The 14,418-nt window shown below is 42.6% G+C and overlaps 1 protein-coding gene across 12 annotated transcripts in view; it reads right to left on the bottom strand.

Moving 5' to 3' along the window:
• Positions 1-14,418, bottom strand: part of CDC14B (cell division cycle 14B) — a 118,963-nt gene that overhangs the window by 18,501 nt on the left and 86,044 nt on the right. For 7 of the 12 annotated variants that reach the window (XM_017547173.2, XM_017547178.2, XM_017547180.2 and 4 more), the window contains exons 10-12: positions 8,884-9,022; positions 8,550-8,709; positions 7,790-7,887 (exon numbers count right to left, since the gene is read on the bottom strand). In XM_017547173.2, the coding sequence (XP_017402662.1) occupies positions 7,790-7,887; positions 8,550-8,709; positions 8,884-9,022 (397 nt within the window). Of the gene's footprint in view, positions 1-643; positions 1,321-1,878; positions 2,023-7,789; positions 7,888-8,549; positions 8,710-8,883; positions 9,023-14,418 lie in introns of those variants that run through there. The other 5 variants (XR_001830556.2, XM_017547175.2, XM_037745238.1 and 2 more) reach the window with 2 other exon arrangements.

Here is a 14,418-nt window from a genome sequence, read left to right as displayed (position 1 = left end):
TGAGGCCCTGCAGCCTGCAGAGAAGCCTTTCCCACTATCTCCGAGTCCGACTCAGCAGCCTGAAGTGTTGTTACGGCCTAATTCTCCAGGCATGCCTCGTAACAGGAGCTTTTCACTGGAAACAATCCATCAGACAATGCCACACCACCTGCGTCCACTGCCAGCAGATGTGGGTGGTGATGACGGAGGATGGTGGCGCTCAGGAGTCACCTATCTTACAATTAAGGCCCTTTTGAAAGAAGTCTTGGGGGCGCTACAAAGATGATACTTATTAATACCACTGTAACTGTCGCAAGCTTTTTGCTTCTGAAAATTCCAAATAATTGGGCAGGCTAAAATGAATACTCTACTTGGGTCTAGAATGAAACAGCAAAGGTCATTAACCACAACAACAAAAGTAGAGTTTACTGGAATGCTGGAAACAAAAGAGCCTAATAGAGACCATTTTGAAACTTACCCTGGGAATGATCATTCAACTGCAAAGTGCCTAAGTATTATTAGCAACTGCTCCACCCATTCAGAACATTGTTGCCACTTGGAACAGTTTGTGAAGAATAATGTATGTAGTGCATGATGCTCTTGAGTCAGAATATGTGGCAATCCAAGTTTACTAAGAGAAGTAAAGGAGAAAACACCCAGAAGGTTAATCTATCTCAGAAATAACAGCATGTCTGAATGCACAACAATAAGCTTGTATTTGTAAGATACTCAAGAAAATGCCATAAATAGGAGCATGTTAAGCAGGTTTTGCCTAATTCTGAAGAGTGAAATCAGCTTGATTTTTAAATCTTTCTCAGCTATGTGAAAATACTCAATGAAGCCACAAAGTACCAGAGTTGGTTGCAATGGAATTTTTCTTTGGAAGAGATCTTGCAAAGGACTGTTGCATTCTTTCATAACTTCCAAGTCCAAGAGGAGACAAGAGAAGAAATTCTGAAAATATGAGTTAAGGAAAAAGCTTCAGAGAAGGAAGAATGCAGCTCAGACACAGGAGGGTGGTGGTGGAGCCCGCGACACAGGATGCACCCGCCCCTTGGGGGTCTCCAGCGTGCTGTTCCAGAAGTGGGCCTCTTCCACATTCTTCTGCAGAAATAAAGCCTCTTCGCTGTTAAGGTCTTCATTTCAAAGATGAAAGATCTCAAGAAAATACAAATATGTTGCTATTAGCCTAATAGAGGCATTGTGGCTATATCTCAGCAAGGAGAAAAGCAGGAGCAGTGACTGCCATATGGAAATGCACCAACCTAAAGAGGTGGCCTCAGCTCCGACCTCCCACTTTCATTTAGCATCAAGTGCTACACACTGTGCTTACTGTATTCCCTAAAGGGGAAGAGACAAAATGAGACAGAGCAGGAAATTCTGCACACTAAAGAGAGAAGACTTATGACAGAGCTGCGGTGCCATGGTAGATTTAGAGGTTACAAAATCAAATTTTTAATGAAAGTAGATCAGTGGGAAAATGCTTCTTTGCTAGATTGGGAAGGGTATACTCAAGATACAGAAAACTAGAGGGAAACTGCTGTATAGCCAACTGACGAAAAGAAAACCACCCCAATTATCCCAAGCTAACTAAATCCTTTTATTAGGGAAGAAAAACTGTTTCTGTATCTTTATTTATTAACTGCTATTTTGAAATATCTGTTAAGGATAAGCACAACTTTAAAACAAGGTATGTTAATATCCTTTCTATGGGCAGAACAGTGGAGCCCACCTTCCCTCCCCACCACCATCCCGTAAACTGAAAAGATTCAGAAAAAGAACCTTGGAAAATAGGCAAACCAACAAAGCTAGGAGCTGACAAGGAGAAAAACATGCATTGTGGGCACACACTAGACCCCAGAAGTAAGTGACGGCAGAGAAACGGAACAGGACACTTACAGCAGCTATCTGTCAAGGGGTCCTGATGGCTACTGTGCTCTGAAACCATCGAGACAGAATAGCAGGGTGGGAAGAATGTAGTCACAAACAATCCACCAGATGACAACACTACACAGTGCAGAGGTCAGCACAGCTAGGGGGCATCTGGAAAGGGGTGAAGGGGAAAGAACAGATGTTCAAATTGGGAAGCCAAAATAAATAACGCAGTCATCAATCAATCAATCAAGCCATATGTGAATTTTAGACACCCTAAAAGCCCAGAACAGCAATAGGGATACAAAGGGGCGGTCAAAAAGGGTGGAGTTTTGCCATTTTACGTTGGAGAAAAAAAGGCTGTCTTTAAACAGATTCGATACTTTGGGACTCAGTCACGACTTAGATAACTTCCCCATGTTAATTTAACTTCGTGATACTGAAATCAGTCATAGAGAAATGGCTGAAGTTTTTCAAAAAGCATAAGATGTGCACACACACAAAACCAAACCAAACCACAAGGGGCAAAGGAGGTAAACCCAGATAACCAAAAACAAACAACCAAAACCAGAAAACCCCAGACTAGTTAACAAGATCATAGGAGGCACAACTAAAAATGAATGTAACACAGTAGAACTGATCTCATTTCAATGGAGTCTCTAAATCCTGAATCATGCAGGAAGCTAGGGGAATGGCACATTTCTATAATATGGTTCACATCTAACCCAGGGCAACACAAAATGAGCAAAATTTCACTTAGGTATGCAGACTATATATTTTTCTTAGTTGTTTTCCACACTCATTTTCTTCATACTAGCTGGCTGTTAGCTTGGTGTTTCTTTATTTTTAATTATTTATTTATTTTATTTTTTGAGGTGGAATCTTACACTATTTATTACCAGGCTGGAGTGCTGTAGCACGATCTTGGCTCACAGCAACCTCCACCTCCCCGGTTCAAGCGATTCTCATGTCTCAGCCTCCTAAATAGCTGGGGCTGCAGGCACATGCCACCAGGCCCAGCTAATTTTTCTATTCTTAGTAGAGACAGGGTTTCACCATGCTGGCCAGGATGGTCTCAATCTCTTGACCTCCGCCCAGCTAGCCTCCCAAAGTGCTGGGATTACAGGTGTGAGCCACCACACCTGGCTATTTTATTATTATTTTTTGACATGGAGTATTGCTCTGTCACCTAGCCTAGAGTGCAATGGCATGATCTGGGCTCACTGCAACCTCTGCCTCCTGGGTTCAAGTGATTCTCCTGCCTCAGCCTCACGATTAGCTGGGATTACAGGCTTGCACCACCAGGCCCGGCTAATTTTGTATTTTTAGTAGAGACAGGGTTTCTCCATGTTGGTCAGGCTGGTCTGAAACTCCTGACCTCAGGTAATCCGCCCGCCTCAGCCTCTCAAAGTGCTGGGATTACAGGTGTGAGCCTCTGTGCCTGGCCTCTATTTTTAAGAGACAGGGGTCTTGCTCTGTTGCCTAAGCTGGAGTGCAGTGTGTTATAATTCACTGTAACCTCCAACTCCTAGGCTGAAGCAATCCTCCCACATCAGCCTCCCAAGTAGCAGCTGAGACCATCTGTTCATCCCACCATGTCCAGTTAGTTTTTTTTGTTTTTAATTTTTTTTGTAGAAACAGGATCTCACTATGTTGCCCAGGTTGGTCTCGAACTCCTGGGCTCAAGTGATCCTCCTGCCCTGACCTCCTGAAGTACTGGGATTACAGGCATGAGCCACTGTGCCCAGCCTCAGCTTGGTGTTTCTTAATCCACTAGTTGGGTTCTAGGAGCGAGGAAGGAAACCTCCTCCCATTTGGAGGGGCAGCAGCTCCTTCCAATGTCTGCACTTCCAAACGATCACCTGGATACATCTGTGAGCAAATACTAAAGGCTCTACTGAGCGCCTGCTGCATGCGGAGTACTGCTGATCAATCTGGACATGACTGATTTGGCTTATTACGTCATTTTTATTGTTGACCTTATCACTCTCATCATTAAAAATTATGTGTCAGGCTGGGCGTAGTGGTTCACATTCATAATCCTTGCACTTTGGGAGGCTGAAGTGGGCAGATCACGAGGTCAGGAGTTCGAGACCTGCCTGGCCAACATGGTGAAACCCCATCTCTACTAAAAATACAAAAATTAGCCAGGCATGGTGGTGTGCGCCTGTAGTCCTAGCTACTCAGGAGATTAAAGAAGGAGAATTGCTTGAATCCGGGAGGTGGAGTTGTAGTGAGCTGAGGTCGCACAACTGCATTCCAGCCCGAATGAAAGAGCAAGACTCCATTTCAGGGGAAAAAAAATTACATTCCAGACATCTTAATTTGCGGAAACGGATTAGACTAAAGAGTGAACTTGAGATACAACCTAACCTCAACCCACAAGTTATACCTACACCATCTTATTTAATCTTCCCACAAAAAACAAGCCTACTAATATATATTAAGATCACAGGGGTGAATATTTAAACAGAATGGAATAAATGACCTGGGAGCACTATAGAACTCTATTCATCCCAGCCTTCACTTTCAGCTCCTGATTGAAGGCAGAAGGGCCTGAATGTTCAGGTGTCAGCATTATAGATGGTTCCTTGTTCATCCAGTAAATCTCATGGCTTAAGAATTATTTTCCATTGCTAACACATATACCCATCTCCAAACCTGCCAAAATCATCAGTATGCAGAATGACAGGCCTCATGGCTCAAGTTGTGAGATCTACCAAATCCATTTTAGCACAGGGAATATACTTGTCATCACGATCTGAAGATCAGCTCAATGTCATGGTGCCACACGGCTTACTGTCATCATTGTAGGCAGGATGAGACAGGCTGAGTAAATGGCCATTATACAATTGCTAAAAACATAAACTCTCCCCCAAAACCAACCATTTATAAAACAGAAACCAGCCGGACACCGGTGGCTTATTCCTGTAATCCTAGCACTTTGGGAGCTGAGACGTGCGTATCACTTGAGGTCAGGAGTTCAGGACCAGCCTGGCCAACATGGTGAAACCTTGTTGCTACCAAAAATACAAAAATTCGCTGGGTGTGGTGGAGCACACTTGTAATCCCAGCTACTCGGGAGCTGAGGCAGGAGAATCATTTGAAACTGGGAGGCAGAGGTTGCAGTGAACTGAGACTACCCCATTGCACTCCAGCCTGTCAACAGAGCAAGACTCTGTCTTAAAAAAAAAAAAAAAGAGAGAGGAACCAATCATTGGAATAACATCTTATGTACCATAACTTTCTCCTAAAAATCACTAGTACTTATATATTTCTCACTAACTTTCCTTCTTGCATGTACTGTATTTTTATAAGACTAAATATCAATATTAAATCAAAATAACCTGCTCACAGAAATCGATGAGTCAAAATTGGGAGGAGGAAACTGATTTGGTAATTTTCAACCCAAGCCATTGTTGAACACAGTGCCTCAGGGACTTCTATTTCTAAAATAACCACAAAGATACAAGAGGAAAACAAAGAAAACCTTCGACTGACATTTTCTAGGGCCAAAAAGCTGCAAATAATAGCAGACAGGGTTTGAAAAAGCAGAGGATGGAATAAGCAAAATGTTGTAAAGGAGGAGGAAGGAGATTTGCTGAGACTCATCAAAAATCCCCTGGAGTCTATACACATAACTCAGAGCTTAGAAAACCTAGCATTTTGCTTTCTTCTTTAAAAGTGTGGCCTAAATGTTTGTTATTTGTGTTATGTGGGGCTATTTATATATACCTGTATTATTTTTAGGATGCTATTACCAAAAGGAATCCTGAGCTACCTCTTTGTTTGTTTATCCTTTACCATTGTACTTGATTTTACTTATTTATTTTGACAGGGTCTCACTCTGTCACCCAGGCTAGATGCGGTGATCATGTCTCACTGCAGCCTCCGACTCCTGGGCTCAAGTGATCCTCCCACCTCAGCCTCCCGCAGAGCCTGGTCTACAGGCGCATGCCACCACGCCCAGCTAGACTTGAACTCATGTTAATGAGGGTAGCAGATTCAGAGGGTGACTAAAGGAAATTTCCTATTTAACAAGAACTTTTGACTAAGCAGGATTTGTATCCCCTGACTCTCAACTCGACTTTTGAACAGCAAGTGACAAAATATTAAAAAATAAACTGATGATGCTTACTCTGAAAAACAAAACAAAAAAACCAGGACACAGCTAAAATCAGCCACAAAAGCGTCAGTTTCCTAGGGTTTACAGTTCAATGTGTGGTCCCTGGACCAGCAGCCTCTGGTAGAAATGTGGACTCTTGGGCCCTGCTACCACCACACTAATCATAACCTGTATTTCAACAAGCACCCAGGTGCTTCATGTACACTGAGGTCTGAGAAGCACTGCTTGAGGGCACTGCCTGCTTCCTGTGCCATGTCCAGAATTAGTACCCAGATGATGACCTGGAGCCACAATAATACTTTCAAATAAAAAGGACCATTAAGGCCTTAGATAAAGAATTTTAAGGAAGTTAAAAAGAAAATGGCATTTGGAATTAAGTATATTACACAAAAGGCAACATATTTTTTCTTCTTTGAGACATAGTCTCCCTCTGTTGCCCAGGCTGGAATGCAATGGCGCAATCTTGGCTCACTGCAACCTCTGCCTCCTGGGTTCAAGCAATCCTCCTGCCTCAGCCTCCCAAGTAGCTGAGATTACAGACACCCATCATCATGCCTGGCCAATTTTTGTAGAAACGGGGTTTCATTATGTTGGCCAGGCTGGTCTTGAACTTCTGACCTCAGGTGATCCACCTGCCTTGGCCTCCCAAAGTGCTGGGATTATACGTGTGAGCCACTGCCCCCAGCCAAAAGGTACCATTTTTGAGGCAGTCTAGTTGACTAAAGCACTACTATGCTGCAAAAGAAATGCTTAATAAATGCCTATAATCAAAATTGATGCCCTACATTCATTCACATAACATTGCGTATTACAAAACTCAATTCCTTGCACTGGGTCTTTTAAGAAGACCCTCCCAGGGGAACAACCCATAATGATACATGCCTTACATGTAATTCTACTTCAGAACTGTTATGACAAGACACTAGTGAGGAATTACTTTTAATTAAAAAGAAAACCTGTTCTTTGCCAATACAAATGATCTATTATATCATACTTCCTTACCATATTATAAGAGGTTTACTGAATAAATGATCTATGCCCATCATACTCCCTCCCCTGCAAAAAGGTTGGAAATCTGGTACCCTACAATGAAAAAGGAAGTAACTAGAAGGAAGAAATCCAATGGCAGCAAGTGGGAGCATCTGCTAAAGAACAGCCTACAAATGCTGCCATGGTCATGTAGTTTGCTTCTGCATATTTTTCTAACAATCTTGGATACTCCATCAGGTTGAATCTCAACTAACACACATTCACAAGAATGTACATATGGACATACACACACTCAGTAACTACAACATTTCCTATTCTCAGGCTAAATCTTCCTCCATAATTAGAAAATAATTCCCCAAAGAAACAAATGAAAAACCCAAAGTATAGTTTAGACCAGCTCATTGTCGCCCCAAAACAACATAATGTCATTAAGCCATCATGTCATGCTGATCAAAACAAGTGATGGGCAACATGGTGAATGCAAAGCACTCCACCACTTTACTAACTGTGGACAAGTCTGGCATCCTGGGCTTTACATCTGCTGTCACACTCTTGAGGATACCCCATGCTAATTATTCATGGAGAAAAAGCATCCTTAATGTCGCCTTCCCTCCTATAAAGGCTCAAGAGGACAAAGGTAAACAAGGGACAGCTGAGAGCTTCCAAGGCCAGCACCCCTAGGTTTTAAATAACATAGGCAAGCATTTCACAGTGGCATCATGGGCTTGCAACTATGGAGAAAAATGTACAGGAAAAGCCCTCACCAAGGACCCCACACACATATGAAAAAACGTCAACCACAACAAAGGAACCCAGACTCACGTGAGAGGAATAGCGTTTGTTTTTGATTGTCTTCTGCTTTTCAGGGCCCGAAGTCTATCACCTTGTGTCATTCCATTGATTTCGTCGTCATCGCTGTACTGTGTAAGTAAAAAAACACTGAGCTCATGATTTAACTTGCATTTATTAATGCAGTAAAGCACCGCGGCAGTTGAGCCACATAAACACAGACAGTCCAAGTTTCTGCGAACTCTAAAATCTTTTTCCCCTTTCACAATCCAGGTACAGGTCACATTTTAAGACAGCCCAAGCTGACTTTCGGAGACAACCCAGCAGCATTCTCATTATAAAACACATCAACAGTGAAGAAGGATAATGGGCTTTCAAGTCTAAAAACATTCTTTTTAACATTTCACAGTCTACTTACTGCCACTTAATGCAGTACTGCTACCCCTAAGGCCTTGATTTGTTAAAAGCTCTCCATTTGAGAATGACTGCTTTCCTAAATAAGTGGTCGTGAAATGGCAAAAAGGAATGGGGGCAGGAGTAGATCTGGCTAAAGAGCTCACTTCACAACCTTTTATGCACCTGCCGAGTGAATAAAACATAGTTTTATGAATATACAACCTTGTTTCCACTATTTTGGGTAAAAAGTACCTGGAGAGGGTCATAAATATAAAAAACTGACAATCATCCCCCAAGAGCTGCTTTATTATTTTACCTCCAGTTTTCTCCATGCCCTGACAGGGTCTCAACAGCAGTTAAAGCAATAACAACATCGTGACAGAAATGGCTTGATTACCGGTTCAGGCCCTTGCTGGTCTTGATTCTTGACCCCATTTATGGAAATGTCATCAACACCAGAGAGAAGTTTGGAGAAGGCTGCTCTGTGCTGTCCATTCTCCTGCCCCTTTAACTTCTGACGAAAATAGTCCCCTTCCAGCCAGAGGCTTGTTTGCTTCCTAGAGCATTGAAATAACATCAATAGAGCTTTCCAGAAAGACACATGAACGATTTCTTCCTACTAGACAAGCTGTTGTTACTGGAGACTAAGGGGAATTCCACTTGCTGGACATGGTGGCAATAGAGCTTCCAGCCCCATGAGCTCCCTTGGAACTACAGATGCTTCTACTTACATCACCAAAAACTGCTGCTGAGGCCCAATCACTGAGCCAGGCCTGCAGATCCTGACCCACGCAATGGTCTCGGCTGCTGTCATCCTGTAATGCTTCATGATGTAGCAGGCTATCAGAGTGCCCGTGCGACCAAGGCCAGCTGGGAAAGAAAAGCAGCACAGAAATGAAACGCGGGCTCAAGTACTCCAGGACTTTGTTGGGCATATATAATTTTTTTCTTTTATTATTATACTTTAAGTTCTGAGATACATGTGCAGAGCATGCAGGTTTGTTACATAGGTATACATATGCCATGGTAGTTTGCTGCACCCATCAACCTGTCATCTACACCCCCGACAGGTCCCAGTGTGTGATGTTCCCCTCCCTTTGTCCAAGTGTTCTCAGTGTTCACCTCCCACTTATGAGTAAGAACATGTGGTGTTTGGTTTTCTGTTCTTGTGTTAGTTTGCTGAGAATGATGGTTTCCAGCTTCATCCATGTTTCTGCAAAGGATGTGAATTTATCCTTTTTTTATGGCTGCACAGTGTTCCATGGTGGAATACAGTGTATTCTATGTTGGGTGGAATTTTTTTAAAAGGCTTCCCATGACTCTGCTTCTCAACAGTGGTTCTCAAGGCTGCTTACACCCTGGAATCACCTAGAATGGTTTTTAAATACTGATGCCTGCTCTCACGACCAGAATTAATTAATTTCATTTAATTAAGTAATTATTTATTTTGAAACGGAATCTTGCTCTGTCACCCAGCAGACTGGGGTGCAATGATGTGATCTCGGGTCACTGCAACCTCCACTTCCTGGGCTCAAGCAATTCTCTTACCTCATCCTCCTGAGTAGCTGGGATTACAGGCATGTGCCACCATACCCGGTTAATGTTTGTATTTTCAGTAGAGATGGAGTTTCATCATGTTGGCCAGGCTGGTCTCGAATTCCTGACCTCAGGTGATCCACCTTCCTCGACCTCCCAAAATGCTGAGATCATAGGCTAGAGCCACCCAGCCGGCCTTACACACAGAATTTAGATTTAACTGGTGTGCAGCACAGCTTGGACACAGAGATTCCTAAAATCCTCCAGATGATTCTACGTGTTGCCAAGGTGGAGAATCCCTTTTTAAGCAATGATCTCAGTAAAAGCAGTGTCTTCTGCCCTGGGCATTTTAGAAAAACTGGTACCACCATCTTTGCAGAAGCAAAGTCTTGCAGTTTTGCACTAATTCCCACATCCAATTATATTTTCTAGTCTGTTATATCCATTTCACTCAGATTTTTTAAAAACTCTGTTGATTGCTGGCCTGCCTTATCTAGACTATTATCATTACCTCTGGTGATGGTTAATTTTATGTGTCAATCTAGAATGAATCTTTGGAGACTATCATTTAAGTTGGTGAGATTTCAGTAAACACAGTGCCCTCTATAATGTGCTGGGCCTCATCCAATCAGCTAAAAACCTGGGCAGAACAAAAGTACTGACTTTCCTGAGCAAGACACTGCCTCTGGTTTTCATCTGCACCATCAGCTCTCCCGTGTCTCCAGGCTGCTGGCCCACACTGCATATTTTAAACTCACCAGAATCCATACTTGCATGAACCAATTCGTTTTAATAAATATCCCACATATGAAAAAGCATGCTACTGGTTTTGTTTTTCTGGAAAACCCTAAATAGTACAGATTTGGATCATGAGGTGGGTGTCACTGTAACAACTACATAGAAATGGAGAAGTAGTTTTTTGAGTGACAACCTTGGATATTTAGCAGAGGAGATTTGTAAGGAAAGTGTTGAAGATACAATCTGGTATCTCCTTATTGGTTACAGTAAAATGCAAAAAAAGAAAGATGAGTTAAAGAAAAAATTGTTAAGTAACAGGGAATCAGGAACTAGAGTCAGAAAATTCTCAGGCTATCCATATTGCCAAAAATGAGAAAGCATGTTACAGAGAGAAAAACTGCCATCTCAGCAGAAGCCCGGGAAGAGAGACAGGATTATTCCAGCAGAGACACTGGCAGGTTGGAGTAAAGGGGATGGACATGGAATAAAATAAAGTAAGACTTTTGGACTTCTGACAGCAGAGCTACCTGGGTGTAAACGTTCTTAGTCCTTCAAGAAAAGGATGACCCCAAGGGCAATTCAGTGACCGTCAGTGCTGCCACTGCCACCAAGACAGAGTATATAAGTTCAGGGCAAGCATGTCTACTCCTTGATTTCACAGGGTAGGGCCTCTTTTATTAGCTACGGTGAAGCCAGCTGCCTCTGGCCACAGCCCTCAGGGGCAAAGCCGCCACCCTAGAGGGACTAGAGGGAAGAGTGTGGGGCCAAAGATGATTCTTTAGCCTTAAGAGGTAATGGTATTTGCCTGGCTACGTTTTGGACTTGCGTAGAAGCTGTAACTTCTTTCTTCCGGTTTCTCCCTTTTGAAATGGGAATGTCTATCCTATGCCCGTACCATCACAGCTGGGAGGAATTGTGTCAGGATGGATCACACCTCAAGTCTCCCCTATACTTGAGTTGATGCTATTTAGATGAGACTCCGAACTTGGAGTTCATGCTGGAATGAGTTGAGACTTTCAGAGCTGTTGAGATACAGTGAATGTATTTTTGAAGTGAAGAGACATAAATTTGTTGGGGGTCATAGGGGAGAATACAATGAACTGAATTGTGTCCTCCCGCACCCCAAATCCGTATGTTGTTCTAACTCCCAAGACAACTGTATTTGGAGATTAGGCCTTTACAGAAATAAGTAAGGTCACAGAGTAGGGCCCTAATCCAACAGGACTGGTGTACTTCTAAGAAAAGAAAGAGACGGCAGGACTAAGTGCACACAGAGGACAAACCATAAGAGGACTCAGAGATGGCAGCCATCTGCAAGCCAAGGAGAGAGGCCTCCCCAGAAAACAACCCTGCTGGTGCTTTGACCTTGGACTTCCAGCCTCCAGAGCTGTGAGAGAATGAACTTCTTTCTGTTGTTTAAGGCACCCCGTTGGTGATATGCCCCAGCAGATTAATATACCTCTTAATGAATCTCAATTTTCACTGTACAACCCAATTTTCATACTGTCATAATTTTTCTTCCCTAAACAAAGATGCAATCGTATAAAGTCCTCTCTAGGCTTTTAGTTGGTCATCATTCTATTTCAGGGTATCTCAGCTTCGGCAGAAATGACATTTGAGGCTGGACAATTCTTCACAGTGGGGGGCTGTCCTGTGCACTGTAGGATGTTTAGCAGCATCCCTGATCTCTACCCACAGATGCCAGTAGTACCCAACCCCCAAAAAAGGTCTTCACTCATTGCCAAATGTTGGGTGTGTGGTGGGGTTGGGTGCAAAAGGACCCTAGTAAAGAATAACTCCAACTGCTTTTGTTTTTTTTTTTTTGAGATGGAGTCTCACTCTGTAGCCAAGGCTGGAGTGTGGTGGCGGGATCTCGACTCACTGCAACCTCCGCCACATGGGTTCAAGTGATTTTCCTGCCTCAGCCTACCAAGTAGCTGGGACTACAGGTGTGTGCCACCATGCCTGGCTAACTTTTTGTATTTTTAGTAGAGATGGGGTTTCATTGTGTTAGCCGGGATGGTCTCAATCTCCTGACCTCGTGATCCACCTGCCTCCATCTTCCAAAGTGCTGGGATTACAGGTGTGAGCCACCACGTCCAGATCAAGTGCTTTTTATAATTAAAACATGAAATAATCAATGTTGGACTGTTTCAATTATCTTTAAAAATTGGAGTAAAATATATATAACATAAAATTTATCATTTTTCTTCATGTATCGTTTTCCTGATTTCATTTAGTTGTCTGAATTCTCTTTTAGCTCACTGAACACGTTTAAGACAGTTATTTTAAATTCTGTATCAGTTAATTCCGAAACTTACATTCGTTAGTGTCAGTTTCTGAATATCACTTTAACCATTTTTTATATGTACAGTTCAGTGGCATTAAGTGCATTCACACTGTTGTATAAATATTACCACCAACCATCTTCAGAACATATTTCATCTTGCAAAATGGAAACTCTGGACCCGTTAAACAATACCAATCCCCGCCTCCTCTCAGGCCCTGGCAAGCACCATTTTACTTTCACTTACTCCAAGTATCTCATACAAGTGGAATCATACGGTACCTGTCCTTTTCTGACTAGCAGACCTAAGCTGCCATAATATCTTTAAGGTTCATCCATGTTGCAGCACATGTGTCAGAATTTTCTTCATTTCTAAGGATGCATAATATTCTGTTAGCCATTTCTTTAGCCTTCCTCTGCTGACATCTGGATTGCTTCTACATTCTGGCTAAGAATAATGCCGCTCGCCGGGCATGGTGGCTCATACCTATAATACTGGCAGTTTGGGAGGCCGAGGCAGGTGGACTACTTGAGGTTGGGAGTTCAAGACCAGCCTGGCCAACATGGTAAAACCATGTCTCTACTAAAAATACAAAAATTAGCTGGGCGTGGTAACACGTGCTGTCATCCCACCTACTCTGGAGGCTGAGGCAGGAGAATCATTTGAACCCAGGAGGTGGAGGTTGCTGTGAGCTGAGATTGCATCACCGCACTCCAGCCTAAGCAATAAGAATGAAACGTCATCTCAAAAAAAAGGAAAGAATAATGCTACTATAAACATGGTTTTAACACTATCTGTTATATCCCTGCTGTCAATTCCTTCTGGGCATACAACCAGAGGTAGAACTGCTGAATCACGTAATTTTAAGTTTTTCAGGAACTGACACACCATTTTTTGAAGCAGCTGCCTTGTTTTGTATTCCCAGTAGCAGTACACAAGGGTTCTAATTCCTCCAGATTTTCACCAACACTTGTTCTGGTGGTGGTGGCTTTGTTCTTTTAAATAACAGCCATCCCAATGGGTGTAAAGTGGTATCCATTGTGGTTGTCATTTGACTTTCCCTATAAGTCAGTAATACTGAGAACTTTTCATGTGCTTATTGGCCATTTTATATCTTTGGAAAAATGTCTATTCAAGTCCTTTTCCCATTATTAACTGGGTTTTGTTGTTGTTAGGAGTTTTCTCTATATCTTCTGGATATTAATCCCTCATCAGATGTGATTTGCAAAGATTTTCTCCCAATTCAGGGGTTACCTTGCTTCTCTGCTGATAGTATACTTTGGTGCACAAAAGTTTACAAGTTTTCTATAGTCCAATTTGTTTGCTCTTTTATTGTCAGTGCCTTTGGTGTCATATTACTGCCAAATCTAATGTCATGATGTTTTCACCCTGTTTTCTTCTAAGAGTTTTATAGTTTTAGGTCCTATATTTAGGTCCTTGATTCATTTTGAGTTACTTTTTGTATATGGTGTTATGTAAGGGTCCAATTTCATTCTTTCACATGCGGATATCAGGTTTTCCCAGCAGTACCATTTGTTGAAAAGGCTGTTCTTGGCCGGGCGCCGTGGCTCACACCTGTAATCCCAGCACTTTGGGAAGCTGAGGCGGGTGGATCACAAGGTCAATAGATCGAGACCATCCTGGTCAACATGGTGAAACTCCGTCTCTACTAAAAATATAAAAATTAGCTGGGCATGCTGGCGC

The sequence above is a fragment of the Cebus imitator genome, unplaced genomic scaffold (genome assembly GCF_001604975.1).
Source record: "Cebus imitator isolate Cc_AM_T3 unplaced genomic scaffold, Cebus_imitator-1.0 Scaffold196, whole genome shotgun sequence".
NCBI lineage: Eukaryota > Metazoa > Chordata > Mammalia > Primates > Cebidae > Cebus > Cebus imitator.
The sequence above is the reverse complement of the archived record's forward strand: the minus strand, read 5'-3'. Positions and strand labels throughout refer to the sequence as shown.